Raw genomic sequence first — 18834 nt, forward strand, 5'->3', positions numbered from 1 at the left:
CTAAAGATAAGGGCCATTTTCTTACATAGCAGAGTACAAAGATCAAAATCAGAAAATTAGCATGGATGCAATGCTATTAATCTGATCTATGACTTTATCCAAATTGTGATCGACTTTTCCACTAATGTCTGTTACCGTAAAGGAAAAAAAATGTTTTTCTAGTCTAGGATTCAATCCAGGAGTTGCACATTATGTTTGTCCGTCCTTTCTCTCTAATGTCCTTTAATCTGAAGCAACTTTTTGGTCTTAGTTTTTCATGGCCTCATTTTTATTTATTTATTTATTTTGGTAATAATATGAACCAGTTATTTTTTAGAATGTGTTAATTTTGAAAAAAAAAAAATTCGCTATCATCTTTTTTTAGGGGGTGGGGTTACTGTATGGTACTGAACCCGGGGATGTTTAACCACTAAGCCACATTCCCAGTCCTTTTTTGTCTTAGAGACAGGGTCTTGTGGAATTTCTTAAAGCCTCACACTAAGGTACTGAGGCTGGCTTGAACTCTCAATCCTCCTGCCTCAGCCTCCCAAGCAGCTGGGATTACAGGCATGCGCCAGACACCATGTGGACTTCAATTCATCTTTTTGTTGATATTACATCAGCACAAAAGCAGCAGAAAGCAATCAAACCATAACAAAAAGCAAAGTGTAAACAGTCCAAGGTCCAAAGATCTTGTCCACAAACGAAAGGAGAAACTCATTAGCCTCACAAGGCCTCCAGGAGGGAGGAGGGTTACCTACAACCTGGTGACTGGGGCTACCACACCCAGCTAGAAAGACTGACAGGACCCAAAGGTTTTTCAGTTGTGGCCACACACGTTTTTAAACCAGCAGGATTCTGTGTGTAAGAGGCAGAATTGCTAAAGCCACATGCTTCGCCCAATTCAACCACAAGTGAACTATCTCCATGTTTACGCCAAGAGGCTTAACATATTTCTTCAAGACTGCTTCTTTTTCTCCCCCCCCCCCCAAAAAGTTCAGTCATTTCAGAAGAATTTTACAATTGATAAGTGCAATTATCAATCAGGATAATGTTTTAACCACTAGCCAACTTGTTATGAAATAATAGTCATAGTCATAGAAAACTAGGGAACTCTAATGAGTTCACAGCCCAGCCTTGGAACATTCTAGAGATCACTCAGTGGGGCCTCCATTAGAAGCAGGGGCCCACCGACACAGCATGCAGGCAAGCCAGCTGTCTCACTTATGCTGGCTTTCAGACAACCTCCCTCTAGCCACAGTTAATGGTCACAGGATGCAGAAGGGCCACAGTCACAGTCCACTCCTGTAACTTTACAAACAGAAGAAACAGCTAGAAGGGTTCAAAATAGGTGCTTCTCTGAGAACTGAGAATGGGGAGGGATAAAGCAGAAGACTTTCCTTTTTCGTTATAACTTCTCAAGGCCTTTTTAAAAACAATTCTGTGCTGGGCACAGTGGCACACACCTGTAATCCCAGCACCTCTGGAGGTCGAGGCAGGAGGATTGAGAGTTCAAAGCCAGCCTCAGCAACACAGGGAGACCCTTCCTCAAAATAAAAATGGCCGAGGCGGCGGCTCAGTGGTTAAGCACACCTGGGTTCAATCCCTGGTACAACTAATTAAATATTCTGCTCAAGTACTATCTCCACAAAAATAAAAGTAAGTCTACTGTGGCACAGATAGATGGAAAGGTTTTATATTTTAAGACTGAGTAATTCATAACGCATTTAGTATGGAGCTAGATTAAAATCCAAATCCCAGAGCTTCAGAATATCAGGACTGGAAAAGAGTTTGAGCATTGTTTAGCTCAGATGCTCCCATTTCACAGATGGGGTAAAGTTCCTCTTTGGGGTTGTATACGTGATGAGGGCCAGGGCAATGACTGACAACTTGGTTCTTGAAATTGTAGGCCTGTGCTCTTTCATTTCACTCATCGTAATGGGAGTCTCAGAATGCCTCCTCTATGCCCCCAAAACACACTATTAAAAGTATCTTGTGCACGCCTGTAATCCCAGAGGCGCAGGAGAATTGAGAGTTCAAGCCAGCCTCAGCAACTTAGTGAGGCCCTAAGCAACTCATTGAGACCCTGTCTCTAAATGAAATACAGAAAAGGGCTGGGGATGTGGCTCAGTGCTTAAGTGCCCCTGGGTCCAATCCTTAGTACCAAAGGGGGGAAAAAAAATAAAAGTATCTCGTCTCCAGTCATATTCCTGGATTTAAACCCACGTTCCACCTCCATTGGCTGTGTGACCTGGGAGAGGGACGTAACCTCTCATTGCTTCTGTGCTCATCAATATCCTCAAGGATCTCAAATGAACAAGATCAACTCTACAAACTACTCTGCACAATACTCAGCACAGAACGAGCTTTTGCTAAGGCATTATTTTTACACAGGTACCATTGGTGACTCGAGGACAGGGTGAGAAGCACAGGACCAACACTGGTTGAACATCACCCGCCGGGGAGCATGCCAGGCATTCTACAAACACCTCCTTATTTAATCTTTAATCCTCAACAGCCCCACCAAGCTAGGTATTGCCCTTTGCTTTTTAGGGAGAAGGAAATGAAAACCCAGACAAACTACAAAACAAAACCCCCCACCAATTTGCCAAAACTTATTACAAGGTGGACAAAGAATCCAAACCTACTTTTCCTGAGCTTCAAACCCCATGGATTTTAGCATCACATGCCATGTAGTTTAGTTTCTATCAGCTAAAAGAAAAAAAAGTTGTTGGGTACAGAGGTGCATGCCTGTAATCCCAGGAGCTCAAGAGGCTGAGGCAGGAGGATCATGAGTTCAAAGCCAGCCTCAGCAACTTAGCGAGGCCCTAAGCAACTCGGCGAGACCCTGTCTCTAAATAAAATATTGAAAAGGGTTGAGGATGAGGCTCAGTGGTTGAGTGCCTCAAGGTTCAATCCCCAGTACCAAAAAACAAAACAACCTGTTCCTTCTTATTTTGGTATGGCTGGCTTATCTTGGGACACTGGGAGTGCTAACCAAAGTCCTTTGCTTTGCTGCCTGGTTAATCATTAAAATACCTTGAGAAAACACTGAAATGTGGTTGTTTCTGCAGTCTGACCAGTAAAGGAAGAAAGCCTATGTCCTCAGGCCTCAAAATAAGCCGCTCTCCACCTCACCATGCTGAGAGTGGCAGTTTTCAAACATGGCCCAGGGTTCCCTGGCACTGTCCCCTCCCCCAATCTGGAGGAATATGGGTCCATCTGTGCTTGGACCTAATGTTGCTTTGGAAGTTCCAAGGCTCAGAGAGAAAAGGTCGTGAAGCTTCCACATGGTTGTCTTGGGACCCTATCTCTGGGGGAAGCCACACGCCATAAGGAGGTCAGAGAACCTAGACCACCATGTTGGAAAGGTCACTTGTAGACACTCTGGTCAATGTCAGCTGAGCACCCATCCAAGGGCATGCACTGTTGGACACCTGAGTGGGTTCTTGAGGATGTCCAGACGAGCTCTCAGATGACCACAGCCCCAACTGACACCTGACTGCTAATGCACGGGACTCAGCTGAGCCCTCACCTAATCCTCCCTGACTCACAAATCATGGGTAAAACAGTTGCTATAAGCTAGTAAGGCTTGGGGTATATTGTTAGGCAGAAATAGTATCCAGAACAAAGAGGAAGAACAGCAGCCCATTTCACCTCTTCTCCCAATAAAGTCAAAAACCAAGGGCTGGGCTGGGGTTGTGGCTCAGGGGTAGAGTGCTTGCCTGGCATGTGTGAGGCACTGGGTTCGATTCTCAGCACTGCATATAAATAAATGAATAAAAATAAACGTCTATCAACTTCTAAAAAAAAAAAAAAAAAACCCAAGTGCTGCGTGCAGTGGCACATGCCTGTAATCCCAGCAGCTCAGGAGCCCGAGGCAGGAGGATAGTGAGTTCAAGGCTAGCCTCAGCAACTTAGCAAGACCCTAAGCAACTCAGTGAGACCCTGTATGTGGGGATGTGGCTCAATGGTTCAGTGTCCCTGGGTTCATCCCTAGTATCCAAGCGAGGGAGGGGTGGGGGGAACAAGGACAGGAACACTCAATCTGTGCATTTCAAATCTATGGAAATGAAGTCGAATCCTTTGGCATGTGGGCAACCAAAGAGCGGGGTGGAAGAAGACAAGCAAAGCCCATTCATCAGGCTTTGGTTGAGTTTGATGTTAAAGAATAAAAGTGCTTACATTAAGTGGGCTCGGCTGCGGTTAGAATAAACAGCGGATATTCCTTTCATTGTCTTCCCACTGGCAGTTAATTTCGGTCAGTGCAAACATTAATATCTGTTGGATAATCCGTCAAAACACAGCAAAGGAAAACTTGGGCAAGAATAGAATCAATTTTTTTTTTTTTTTTTTCCATCTTCCTTTAAGGAAATGAAAGGGGCCGGTTCACTGAACTCTCTCAGACCTGCTTTGCAAACTAACCATGGTGCCCTTGGTTAAAATCCACTGGGGGGCGGGGGGGTGCAGATCGTCTTTGCCGTTGACACATCTATGTGGCCATAGGCAAATTAAGGAACTCTCAAAGAGGAGGGCTGAGCAAAGATGACTGGGACGGCTGCCAAAGGATGAGGGTGAATAGATGTTTAATTCATCCAGCCAAAACACACATACGCCACTGCGTTAAAAGCCCCTATGATGAATGCTGAGACGGAAAAATAACAGCTCAATATTAAAAGGCTGCAGTCTGCAGGGACCAGAGATCTCTGTCAAGCTGGGTTGCGAAGATTCTTATCTACCACAGAGAAGGCAACTCACCTGTCAACCTCCGTAGCCTGTCTTCTTCTGAGGCAGGGACACTGTGCACACCTCAGAGGGAAGGCACCTTGGATATATACCTGGGAATAGTCACAGCCCACAGAAAAGTCAGCTTGTACTACAACAGCAAGCACCCTGATCCTGGGATGGGTCCCAGATGAGGACCCAGGAGCATCTCCACATCTTCTTGTGGGTCTTTACAGCTTAAAAGGAAGACCTCCAATTTTTTTTAAGGCAACCGTCAAATTTGATATTAGCGGCCAAGCATGGTGGTGCATTCTGTAATCCCAGGGGCTCTGGAGGCTGAGGCAGGAGGATTGGAGTTCAAAACCAGCCTCAGCAATTCAGTGAGACCCTGTCTCTAAACAAAACATAAAAAGGGCTGGGAATGTGACTCAGTGGTTAAGCACCCCTGGGTTCAGTTTCTGGCACCCTACCACCACCAAAAATCAATATAACTATTTCTATGTTCTGGTCAATAACTCTACTAGTACAATTAGAACAAATTAAAAAAATGAAAAACAAAATAACCCCTCTAGTATCATTTTGCTACCATGCATGAGACTATTTAAGACTTGAACTTACATGTGCTCATAAGTCTTTACCCATCTAGAAATGATGCAAATCCTCCCATATATTCAGGAAGTAAATTTGAATACCTAAATATTCTTAGTTTCTGGAGTGTTTTCCACTATTGTATCTTGGTGATTTTTAAAAATATTTTATAAATAAGTGCATACATGAGGGCTTCTTGGCTGAAACCATCCAAAATGCCTTTAAAGTACTTTTCATTCCTCTATGAATTATCATAAAGAGCTTGACAATGCAGTAATTCACCAAGTAAACCCACTACCATCGGGTTTATCTACATTTCAGGCAGGAACTATCAATCTGAAGTTCTTGCAGTACTCTTCAGAGTTCCTAAAATTCCTTCCATAGAAATTGATTTATTTGGCTGATAAAGCACCTTTTTGTAATCAGCTTCATTCCAACCCCCAGTCTATGGAAATTTTAAAATATGGTCATTAGAAATAATTCAGAAAACACCAAGAAACAGAAAATTAAAATCAACAGCATTCTCAGAAAGAGCAAGGGCCAGGAGCAGTGGCACATGCCTGTAATCCCAGCAGCTCAGGAGGCCGAGGCAAGAGGATCATGAGTTCAAAGCCAGCCTCAGCAACTTAGTGAGGCCCTGAGCAACTCAGGGAGACCCTGTCTCTAGATAAAATATAAAAAGAGCTGGGGATGTGGCTCAGTGGTTAAGAGCCCCTGGGGTCAATCTCTGGTACAAAAAACAAAACAAAACAAAAAAAAACAAAAACACACTACCACTGCAAACATCTAAGGGTATGTTTTCTAGAGCCAGGCTTCTCAAACTATGTGGCAATAGTTTTTTTTTTTTTTAAACCCCAAGCCATTGTGAACAATACTTCTGTGGAATAAAAATAAGTTAGGAAAGTGAAATGTCGCATGGAAGTCACAGAACTATCATATTGCTACAAAGAAATGTCTAAAGTCTTGGTCTCAATTTCTATATTTACTTCACCTGAATAAATAGTGCATATTTTTCAGTCCACACCAAGAACAGTGCTCTTCTACACCATACTTGCTTCCATGCACACATTTTTTACTGTATACATTGTTTTATATATACTTCACATCTACTTTTTCCCCACTAAAGTAGATCATGACCATTTATCCACAGCCATGTCATTTTTGTGTGTGGTGGGTGCTGGGGGTTAAACCCAGGGGCACTTAACCACTGAGCCACATCCCCAGCCCTTTTTCTGTATTTTATTTAGAGACAGGGTCTCATTGAGTTGCTTAGGGCCTCACTAAATTGCTGAGGCTGGCTTTGAACTTGTGATTCTCCTGTCTCAGCCTCCAGAGCTGCTGGAATTACAGCCCTGGGCCACTACCCCTGGCCAGTCATCCTTTTTTAGTGCCAAAAGCCATTCTTAAAATGCTAACATTTCCAGACAGGAGAGAATCTTTCCCTCTCCTGTACCAACACCTTCACAAGTGGATGATGGGTTTAGGGGAGGGGAAGAAGAGTATCAGGTTGCATTTTTACCAATGTCACAAATGTCCCCAGATCAGATCTTCCCAAGGACAGCCTGGGGATGAGTACAACTCTAAAGTTCTGCTTCAGAGCAAGACACCTGAAATCTTTCCGTCTTAGTTTTGTTAACTGCAAAATGGCGGCAACAGCTGCTCTCATAAAGCTGTTCTGGGGATTCAATGTGTTTACCTATGCCTAGTGCTTAGGACAGGTCCTGGTACTTATTATTATTAGCTGTCACTGTTGCTAGAGGGAAGCGAGGAGACCAAGACAGTCAGAAAAGTCATTCCAGGACAGACACAAACCTTTCCAGCAAGTACCGAACACTGCAGCCCCGACCTCACCCAACTCCAAAACAACAGTAGCCATAATACTTATTAGCATTATTGGGATGAGGAAAGCAAGACCCAGGACATAACATAATTTGTTCAAGGTCACACAGCTATGAAGAGGCAGTCATTCTTATTCATCCACTCAATCATCTACTGAGCCCTTATGATATGCCAGGCAAAACCAAGTGTTAAAGTTTGGATGTGAGGTGTCCCCCAAAGGCTCCTATGTGAGACAATGCAAGAAAGCTCAGAGCAAAAACAATTGGGTTATGATTGCTTAACCCAATCACTGAAATAATTCCCTGATAAAGGTTAACTGAGTGGTGACTGGAGGCAGGTGGGTGTGGCTGGAGGAGGTGGGCACTGGGGGCGTGGCTTTGGGGTATATATTTGTCTCTGGGGAGTGGAGTCTCTGTTTCCTGATCACCATGTGAGCCGCTTTCCTCCACCACACTCTTCCGCCACGATGTTAAGCCTCACCTCGAGCCCCAAGGAATGGAGCCTGCTGTCTGTGAACTGAGACCTCTGAAACTGTGAGCCCCTAAATAAACTCTTCCTCCTCTACAGTTGTTCTGGTCGGGTCTTTTAGTGACAGCAGCAAAAGAGCTGATTAAAACACCAGAAGACACTCCCTAACAAGGCAGGGAAACAAGCTAATTTCCACATCTCAGCAAACCGGCCACAACACAAAGCCCAGCTGATCCAGTGACTGCAAAGGCTAAATTGCCGTAATCTTGCCCACTACAGCCTTCTCTCTGGTTCCTCGCCCAGCTCCAGTCTCTGACAAAGAAAGGTCATGGCAGGATCTGGAGGAGGAGAGCAGAGCCAATGCCAGACATGGTAGTCAGCCTGACCCCAAAGGCCGCCTCACCAGAGCCTTGTCTGTGTCCAGCACCCAGTGGGCCACAGCCCTGCCTGCCATTCAAGCACTCAGAAGGTCCTTTTGTCCATCCAGGTTGTGCGGCTCTCAAAGGATTCTCCTGCAGCGCCTCCTGTCATCCTCCAGGGCACCCAGGGATGTGGGCCAGCTCCCACGTCCACAGATAACAAGACAGATTTCAAGGCACCAGGTACCATCAAAGAAGGCAGCCCTCCCATTTTAACCCAGAGCACCTGATGCCAAGATGACAGTCCTCCCTCTACCTGCCCCTTCCCCACAGCTTTGGGGTTTGCTTATCTCAGCAAAAACCGAGCTACAACTCAATTTTATAAATGAAGAAACTGAGGCACAGAGATGACGGGACTTGCTAAGGGTCCCACAGCTATTAAGTTGTGAAGTGGGATTTGAAGCAGGCCGTGTGGCTTCAGAAGCCAAACTTTTCCTATAATCAAGTCAAGTGTCTAAGTGTCAAAGATTCCTCACTCACCCACTCTCCAAAAGATGGGTCAGCAGTGGGGGAGGGGAGCTACTGACACACAAAGCCCTAGGCACCATCCTGCAGACAAACAGGAAGTCAAAGCTGGAGGGGGAGCTGGGCATGGTGGTGCACGCCTGTAATCCCAGCGGCTTGGGAGGCTGAGGCAGGAGGATCGCAAGTAGACTGAGACCCTGTCTCTAAATAAAATAGAAAAAGGGCTGGGGATGTAGTACAGTGGTTGAGTAACCCTGGGTTCAATCTGCCCCCCCCCCAAAAAAAAAAAAAAAAAAAGCTAGAGGGGAGGGGACTGCAGCCCCTGCTCAGGTTTCTCAGAAGATGCTCAAATGAGACCTCTAGGTGTTACCTTTACAATCAGCCAATGGGCTATCGTGTCCCATTAACAATGCTCTTCCACTGCTGGGCATGGTGGCACGTGCCTATAATCCCAGCAGCTCAGGAGGCTGAGGCAGGAGGATCGTGGGTTCAAAGTCAGCCTCAGAACTTAGTGAGGTTGTACATAACCTAGTGAGACCCTGTCCCTAAATAAAAAATAAAAAGGGTGGGGGATGTGGCTCAGTGGTTAAGTGCCCTTGGATTCAATCCCTGGTACAAAAAAACAAATTAAATTTAAAATGCTCTCCCTTTTCAACATTCCTCAAGCTGCAGGTGACCTGTCATGTCAGTTCTCTTCCTTTGCCACATCGAGGGCTCTATGAATGTCAACTTTAGATCATCTGGGCTCTCCATCTCCATTCCAATGACTCCTATCCCAACAAAGCCTTGGTGGCCTCTGGTAGAGCCCTGGGGGACCTTCTCCTGACATCCCTCACTCCATTATAAGAGCACATTTAGATCCAGGGGACATATCTGTTTTGTCGACCAACCAGCATCCCCAGTGCCCCACCCAGGACTCAGCTCCCCAGAGGTGCTCAGTGCCTGCTGCATTAAGTCCCCAGGGCCCGTGTTTAGCCAGGGACTTTAACAAGATCTAATCTGTGAACATGGTCGGGCCTCTCCCAGCCCAGCCCAGGCAGTCTGCCACCAGGCCTAGAATTCCGTGCCAGCCTCAAGAAACCGTTTCCACGTCCCCTGTCCCACTTACTTCTTCGAACACTGCCTAGCGCTTTCTTCTGAGCACGACTGCAGTCTCTATGATCTTCCTCCCCGTGACCACTGTGCACGCACAGAAGGTCCTGGGGGAGGAGGCGCTAGGACATGACAACACTGCTTCTTCAACCGGGGAGTTCTTCTGACTTGTGCTAATTCATTACAGAGAGAATTCACCACCCCCACCTTCCCTCTCCTACCCGAGTTCCCAAGCTCCAAACAGAGAAATTTTCGTTTGTTTTGTTTTGGTGACAAGAAAATGTTTGCTGGTTTCAGGAGCGTAGGGAATGGGGAGGCCAAGTCCTGGGTGTGGCAGGTCTTATGCAAGTTTGGGGGACATGGATATCCAGAATCACGTCCAACCACCATGCAAGACTACTCAAAAACGATTCCCTCCTGAGCAGGGAGGAAATAACACAAATGTTTGCAATTAACTGCTCTGTCTCCCCGGGGAGGGTAGGCTGAAAAAGTCAGCTTTTGATCACATGGCACCGGAAGAGCTGTAAATGGCAACCAAGTCCCTGTGTGTCCTTCCCCCACCCCATGTCACCTGCCCTGAGTAGCCCACCTTTGGGCAGGCAAGCAAGAGAAAATGAAAACACTGTACATAGTCGTGCATGGCGACTCCAGAGAATGAAGGCAGGAGAATCTCAAGTTCAAAGAATCTCAGCAACTTAGTGAGGCCCTAGGCAACTCAGTGAAACCCTGTCTCTAAATAAAATACAAAAAAGGGCTGGGGATGTGGCTCAGTGGCTAAAAATCCCTGGGTTCAATCCCCAGTAAACCCTCCTTCCCAAAAAAAAAACAGTGAAAAAAATTGTGTCTATATACACACATATCCCCTCAATCCCCCCACCCCCCTTACAGAGGATTGAACTCAGGGGCACTTTACCACTGAGCTACATTCCCAGTCCTTTCTTTTCAGCTGTTGATGGACATTTATTTACTTATATGTAGTATATGTAGTGCTGAGAATCAAATCCAGGGCCTCACACAAGCATTCTACCACTGAGCCACAACCCCAGCCCCCCCCCCCCGCTTTTTTTTTGAGACAAGGTCTTGCTGTATACATTGTTAAGGCTGACCTCAAACTTGCCATCCTCCTGACTTAGCCTCCCAAGTCACTAGAATTACAGGTGTGTGCCACTGCACCTGGCTTATTTGAATAATTAGTTAACTACTCGACGTATCTACAGGACCATCTCTTTTCTCAGTTCAAAATACCAAGCTTACAGGCAAAGGCCACTCTGGTGACCTCTCTTTGACAACTTGAGAAAGCTGGCTGGCTCTCGCTCACGCTCTCTCTCTCTTTGTCTGATAAATACCAGAATGCAAAGCCCAACATTGTTCAAATAATGTCAGAGGCAAACCCAGAGGCCTTGTTGAGATCTCTGATTTAAACACCAAGACAAGAAATGGGGCACTAAAGGTAAATCCTAGGGGCAGTGTCTTGTCCTACGGCTGCCCAAAGACAACTGAGCCATGTTCTGTGTGCTAAGTAGCAGCTGCCACAAATCTAGTTACCACTGCAGTTTAAGCAAAGTCAAGAAAAGCACCAAATGCCCCAGATAGGAATCAAAAAGCAAAGGGCAAGGAAATGGGGACAGCACAGTACATACAAGGACCTTGAAAGTAGATATAGCCAATCCTAGCTGGGTACAGGGATGTACACTTGTAATCCCAGAAGCTCAGGAGGCCGAGGCAGGAGGATCATGAGTTCAAAGTCAGCCTCAGCAACTTAGTGAAGCCCTGTCTCAAAATAAAATATAGAAAGGGGTGGGGATGTTGCTCAGTGGTTAAGAGCCCCCAGGTTCAATCTGGTACCAAAACAAAAGAGGTATATAGCTAATCCTCATTATATACAGATTCCATGTGTGAATTTGCCTACTTACTAAAGTTTATGTGTAACCCCAAAAAAACAATGGAGACGCTTTCTGGTTCAGACACAGAGCAGTGGAAAATCTGAGTCTCTTGACAAGCACCTTCCCAGTCAAGATCAAAGCAACACTCTGCCTTCTGGAGTCAGAGTTCATCAACAGGTATCCTTGCAGTGATCTATTTAGTACCATGTTTTTACACTTGTGGGTTTTTCACGATTCAGTTTAAAATGACCCTCAGCCAGGCGTGGTGGCACATGTCTGTAATTCCAGCAGCTCGGGAGGCTGAGGCAGGTGGATCTCAAGTTCAAAGCCAGCCTCAGCAAAAAGTGACTTGGTGAGACCCTGCCTTTAAATAAAATACAAAACAGGGCTGGGGATGTGGTTCAGTGATTAAGTGCCCCTTGAGTTCAATCCCTAGTCCCCCCCCCCCCCCACAAAAATGAAACTTAAAGGGTTGGGGAGATGGCTCGGTGGGAGAGCGCTGGCCTAGCATTTACAAGCTCTGGGTTCCATCCCCAGCACCACAAAAAACAAAGGCTCCGATTTTACTAAAGTGCTCCCCAGTACCAAAAAGAGGGGTGGGCGGGGGGGGGGCTGGGGATGTGGCTCAGAGGTTAAGCACCTCTGGGTTTAATACCTGGTGCCAAAAGAAAAGAAAATTAAAGTAACCAAAGGCTCAGAAGAACCTAGCCCTAGATTTCCCTAGAATCAGTATTTGCCAATTCAGGAGTCACCCAGCTGCTCACTTTATGGGGTCACTCTTTGGACATGGACACTCTCCTGCCACAGGTTCTGCTCAGGTGTTCCCATCACCTCACTCTCCTACTTCAGTTCCCCACCCCAACTAAAACGTAAACCCCTTGAGGGCAAGGCCTTTATCTTATTCACCCAAACACCTGCAGTGACCCAAAAAAGTACCCAACGCAAATGTGTCCTGTGCTTGACTGAAGGCATGCAGCCATTACCAAGGCTCAGACACACAGCCTCTCCTCCAGACTCCCGCAGCATGACTGAGCTTGACAGGACACACTAGTTAGACCTGTGTTGTCCAGGGCCCTGTGTGGCCTCTAAGTTGTCAAATGTGGCTGGTCCCAATGGAAATGTGCTCTGAGTGTAAAATATGCATGAATCTTCAAGACCCAGTACCAAAACACAGGTAAACCATCTCTGGATGGAACCCAGGACCTTGCACAGACTAGATTAGCTTTGGAGCACGGTAGGACAACCTTAGGGCCCCCTCAATGTTTTTATATCGACTCCATGTTGAAATTATACTCTCTTGGTCTTCCAGGTTAAACAAAATTAAATTTGGGGGCTGGGGTGGGCACTCAGTGGTATGAGCGCTTGCCTCACACGTGTGAGGCACTGGGTTCGATCCTCAGCACCACATAAAAATGAAGCTGAGCTATTACATCCAACTACAACTAAAAAAAAATTTAAAAATTTAAAATTTCTTCTCCCACTTTTTAATGTGTCTACGAAGGAGGCTACTTCTGTGGCCTTGTATTATAGTTCTCTGAGTCAGCCTTAGTTATAATAACACAAGGCAGCCAGCCAGCCACACAACCAAGCCCTGTCCACCCTCCAGCTCACCCCACATGGGACTTCCGATGCTGTCCAGAGCCAAGCAGGAAACACCTGTCCAGTGGCTTCCCGTGACACAAATACCTAAGTATATTTACAAATGGAATTCGGAAATCAGTGCTAAAAACAGTTTAACAAATGAACAGATTTCACCCCCAAAAGTTAAGCGCCATGAGGACTGAGATATGGGGCCATCTTGTTTGTTACCTAGCACAGTGGCCAGAACGTAACAGAAAAGCAAAAAGAATAAACCAAACTCTTTACTTTAAAAAAAAAAAAAAAAAAAAAAAGACTATTTCCAACTTATCTACTGATATTTGAGCTAGCAGAATAGAAGAGCTGAAGGGCATCTGAAAAATGCAAAATGCCCAGATCTGGAATACCATTCTGGGTTCTTCTACATCATTCAATCATGAGATGCTGAACTCATTATCCCAGGTCAATGGAACTTTCTATGAGGAGGTCAGAGTTCTCTGTTCTGCCCAATACGATGGCTTCTGAGCTCTTGAAACCTGGCTACCATGGCTGAGGAACTGAATTTTTTTTTTTTTCCTGGGGATTGAACCCAGAGACAACTAATCACTGAGCCACATCCCCAACCCTTCATACTTTATTTAGAGACAGGGTCTCACCAAGTTGCTTAGGGCCTGGCTAAATTGCTGAGGCTGGCTTTGAACTCACCACCCTCCTGCCTCAGTCTCCCCAGTCACTGGGATACCAGGCATGTGTCACCATGCCCGGCTGGAACTGAACTTTTAATCTTATTTAACTTTAGTCAAGTGATATACATGGCTACCATACTGGACTGCAGAGCTCTAGGTTGTTGAGAATGGATGAGAAAAAACTTGTAAAAAAACAACAAACCCCACCATTTTGTAAGGTTGGGTGTGGTGGTGCATGCTTATAAACCTAGTGACTCAGGAGGCCAGGATCTCAAGTTCAAGGCCAGCTTTAGCAATTTAAGACCCTCAGCAACTTGGCAAGACCATTCCTCAAAATCTCAAAATTAAAAAAAACCAAGAAAACCCAAAAAGGCTAGGGATGTAGGGATGTAGCTCAGTGATAGAGCACACCTGGGTTCAATCCATAGCACAGCAAAAAAAAAAAAAAAAAAAAAAAAAGGCCAGGCACAGTGGCTCAGGAGGCTGAGATAGGAGGATTGGAAGTTCAAAGCCAGCCTCAGTAAAAGCGAGGTGCTAAGCAACTTGAGTGCCCCTGAGTTCAATCCTCGGTAAACCCCCCCCCAACATGACCCCAAAACATTTTGTAAATGCTAATGTCCTATAGAAATGGGGATTTTTGTTGTTTAAAGTATTAGAAATCTGAGATTGAGGACTGGGGTTGTGGCTCAGTGGTAGAATGCTTGCCTAGCACCTGTGAGGCACTGGGTTCCATCTTCAGCACCACATAAATAATAAAAAAATATTGGGTCCATCTACAACTTAAAATATTTAAAAAAAGAAGAGAGATTGAGAGACCTTACTTGTCTAACTTCACAAAAACTCAACTCATCAAAAGTTGGTGGGGGTTGTGGGGGAGCAGGGGGAATAAGCATTCGTATTTTACTTGAAGGGTATAGCTAGTGTTGATGAATTCCTAAGATAACTGGAATGAGGGGTCAGTGACAGATAAGCCATCACATAGCTCTAAGCAACAAGCCTTTTAATCCACACGGCCACAGGCAGATCTTGTACCTCTAGGGCTACACATGCAATCAGAAATCACAGCTGCCAGTAAATTCCTGATAGATTATATTCCTATCACCCACACTTCACTCTGGAGACCCAGATGTTTCTTGCCCTTTCCGCTGACCTTTCTGGCTCGTTCTCCTACTACAGAAATAGGTTGTTGCAACACCTCCCTGCACGCCCTCAGTCCTGACAAGTCATTCACAGGCACTGGGATATCAACAGTGGTTGTTCACATTTGCTGATGGACAGTAAAAGCAACCTTCCTGCAAAGGGGTGGAGACTAATTGGTAGCTGGGAAGAATACTAACTTGTTTACACTCAGGTTGGAAAACGTTCATGAAATTCAAATCAGCCTCTTGTCTCCCAAGACTTTTCCCAGCAGGAAAGCCCTTCCCAGTCTAAACATCTTTTCATTGCCATTAAGATAATTATATTCCTCACACAAGCAATCAAGAAATGAGCAGAGAAGTGGAAAGAGGGGCAAATTGTTAGGACAGGAAACATAAAAATCTGGTTCCAGACCGAGGAAACACTTCCAAGTGTGAATGGAAGGAACCGCCCTAAAATTGTGACCTCATTCATTCTTTTCTACTAAAGAGTTCAACTGATTTTCCCCTCGGTCCTTCCAAGCTTTTCAGACACTGAAATTTGGGGCTTATGCAGTTGTGTGAGTTTTGTGCTGCCCTTGGTTTTGGTCCCAAGGAGCTTCCATAATGAAAACCATGTGCGATTGGATTCACATGCGTTCCTCCCACAGACTGGGCTCAGGGGTGTATCCTGTCAGACCCTCACTGCTGTTGCTCCACTCCAGCCATAACCCTCCAGCTAGCAGAACGAAATTAACCCACATGAGCGACACCACTTCACCAAGGACAGGGACCCAGCTCTCTGTACCTCAAGTTCAGTCTCCCGTCTGTTGATATCATCCGTGGATTGATTTAACTTCTCCAGTTCTCCCTAGTAAAGAAAACACAAAAGAGATTGAAGGGATCAGCTTTTGTTTGCAGTTTAGCTGAGTCTATCCCAGACTAATTTACAGGACCAGGAAAAAGTCAGTTAACTAAAGGAAAATCGTGGAAGCTTGACTGGAAGAGCAAACTGTCAACATTTCTGAAAACTTCCTGTTGATGATGTCCTTTCTGATAATGTCTTAAGGTTCTAAGAATGTGTCTTACCTGGAAGATCAAATATTTATTCCAGGTATGTGCCTTCAGGTAAACCCATTGGTTATAAATAGTTTAACAACCCATTAACGCAGTATCATATGCCTTAAAGCAAGAACTTGTCAATTTAAAAAAAAGGCAAGGTATAAACCCTGTGAAATAATTTAATTCAAGGAACAGCCTTATAGTATTAACTCACCAGTGGTCAAATATTTTCCTATAAAAAATGAAAAAAATGTAACAGCCAATTATTCAATCTGCCTTCTTTTAAAAAAAAAAAAACTAGTTTCAATTGCTTTCTCTAAATAAACATTTACAAACTGACATTTTGTAACAAGTATCCAACACGAAGTTAACTCATCTTTACTCTGCAAACAAAGGATCTTGCGAACCGAATTCCCTACCAAGAACACAAGATTTAGTCGGACACAGCAATGACCGCTAAGTAACAAGTCATTCTTAGTGCAAACATTTTCCCCACCTGATCTTCATCTCGCTAATCTGCCAAAACAATTCATTTAAACCCCGACCACTGAGTTAAGTAAGCTGTGAATTGACTTGGGCTAATAAAAATCAATTAGGGCTTCGGAGAGCATGGTTTAAAGCAGTATTTTTTTAAAAAAATATTTATGGAAAGGGTAGAAAAACGGGTCTTGCAAAGGAATTTGCTGTGCTTTTTGCTCAGGGGAGTGAAAAGGTTAAGCTGTCACTCCACGATCTCGGTTTGGAAATTGTTTTTTAATCATCTCTCCTGGAAATGGAGGCACAGAAAGCCAGGCTATTCCCCTCGCCGCCTCCACGCGTCAGCTTTGCGCATCAGCTGTCCCTGATTTCTGTTCATACCCGACCTAACAAGGAAAAGCTGGGTTTTAAACCATTTCAGGCCGAGAGGAAGGTGGACAATAAACCCCTCGGTGTGTTAACAATGAATCCAACGAGAATGAGTGCTCAGGCCCAGCACCCCCGCCAGGTGAAGGCTCCAGGAGTCCAGGGCACCGGTGCCAACCCACGCTGCAGGGGCAGGCAACGCCCACCCGGTAGGGTCGCCTGCCCGCCCACGGTGCCTGCCGCCCACGCGGGCTAGACAACCCCGCTCTCGGTGCCAGGAGGCTGTGCAGTGCCAGCGGCGACGCGAGATGGGCCCGGGGTACCCCAAACCCTCGCTCCTCGGGCCCCCGCCCCCCTTTTCCCTTTGTTGCACATCCACCCGAACTGCTGGCACGCTGCAGCGACCCCCGGGTCCCGCCGAGGGTTTGCGGGGGGGAATCCCCGCAGGCTAATCGGGCCGCGTCCACGCAGGCACTGCAGCCTCCCGCTGGGGGAGAGCGTGCAAAGGGGATCCAGACCCTCGCTTCTCGCTCCTGGCCCTGCGCAGCCTCCACCTCCAGAACCGCGGGCGCTGGGGGCTGCGAAGCGGGTTCACGCGTAGACGCCGACCTTCGCGGCAGCCCTCGCGGAGACGGGATGCGGGGCGCCCCGCGCGCTCCCTACCTGTATCCGGGGGTCCACCTCTTCCTCCTCTTCCAGTCCCTGCTCCATCCCCTCTTCCTCCTCCTCCTCCTCCGCGTCCCGGGCAGGCGGCAGGAGCTCCGCCGGCTCCTCCGAGCGGCTCCGCTTCAGCGCCGCGTCCATGCGGGCAGCCGGCACTCTCAGCAGCCGGGACGCCCCGCGGCCGGCGCTCCAATTGCTCAGTGGCTGGAGCCCCCGAGGGGTCGCGGCCGCCGCAGGCTCTGCCGGAGCCGCCTCGCCTCAGCCGGGCACGGTCGGGAAGCCGCCGCGGCTGGCACCCGGGAGGCGCCGCTCGCTGATGCGGATCCCTCCGGCCCCGGCGGAGTGGCGCGGAGGAAATGGGAGCGGCTGCCCCCTTTCTGCCGCGGCCGTCAGCGCAGCGGCGCCCGCTCCGCCCCCGTCCAGCCCGGGCCGCCCAGCCCTCGGCCAGTCCCCATTACCCAGGGCTCCGTCACAAAAAGCCCAGCTTGCTGAAAATCACCAGGGTGCCGCCACCTCGTTGTAAATGAGCGGCATGAATGTATCACACACTGCGCAACCTGGGCCACCTGCCTTATGAGTAGGTTGCTCCCTCCTTCCTCCCTGGGGCAAACTGAGTGTCTAGAAGGAAAGTTTGGAGTATTTCCACTCTCTGAAGTCACCTTTAGAAAGAAACCAGCAGTACTCAGTGACTCTGGACAAGATCCAAGCCTTGCTCAAAGAACTGAACCCAAAGCACGTTTTTCCCCCCTTGGGTGCACCTTAGGAATTGCATATACTTAAAGATTTTCCAGAAAAGGAAACTCAAATGTATGCTCATAAAGACATGAGTACAAAGAGAGCCCAGCGCGGTGGCGCACGCCTGCAATCCCAGTAATTTTGGAGGCTGAGGCAGAAGGATGGAAAGTTTGAGGCCAGCCTCAACAACTTAGCAAGACCATGTCTCAACATAAAAAATACAAAGGATTGGGGATGTGACTCAGTAGCAAAGCACCTCTGGATTCAATCCCCAGCAATAAATAATAATAAGAGGAGAGTCAACTGCTATTCCATGCATGGAGTCTTTGTCCAAAAACTGGGACTCCTCTGCCTCTGGGCACAGCTGCATACCCAAACACATATGCTTTCACAGGTGTGGGATGGTCCTACCTGGATAGCCAGGAAACATCCAGAACCCATTGGGCTGGGAACTGGGTGGTTGATGTGGCCTTTTCAAGGACGTGCCAAGTGCAATGCCTGTTGATGGGCACACTCTGGCCAAGGATTTATGGACTGGTGAGGTTTCTTGCCCACCCTCAATAAGTAGGGAACCAGAGTTTGCCTGGCCAACTCAGCATCACAAAAGGCTAAGCAGTGAAGGGGCCTGCCTGTGCTGTTACAAAATATCAGGGCCACTGTGATGTCAGGGAGTGCAAGGTTAGATGGCCTTGGC

The 18834-nt window shown here is 46.8% G+C and overlaps 1 protein-coding gene across 1 annotated transcript in view; it reads right to left on the reverse strand.

The window, feature by feature from the left end:
* SH3BP5 (SH3 domain binding protein 5) overlaps positions 1-17761 on the reverse strand; it is a 74937-nt gene extending 57176 nt beyond the window's left edge. The window contains exons 1-2 of the mRNA XM_079114424.1: positions 17406-17761; positions 15646-15708 (exon numbers count right to left, since the gene is read on the reverse strand). Of these exons, the coding sequence (XP_078970550.1) occupies positions 15646-15708; positions 17406-17546 (204 nt within the window). The 5' untranslated portion in view covers positions 17547-17761. The remainder of the gene's footprint in view (positions 1-15645; positions 15709-17405) is intronic.
* Positions 17762-18834: the final 1073 nt, after the last annotated feature.

The sequence above is a fragment of the Sciurus vulgaris genome (genome assembly GCF_902686455.1).
Source record: "Sciurus vulgaris genome assembly, chromosome: 16".
NCBI classification, from domain to species: domain Eukaryota; kingdom Metazoa; phylum Chordata; class Mammalia; order Rodentia; family Sciuridae; genus Sciurus; species Sciurus vulgaris.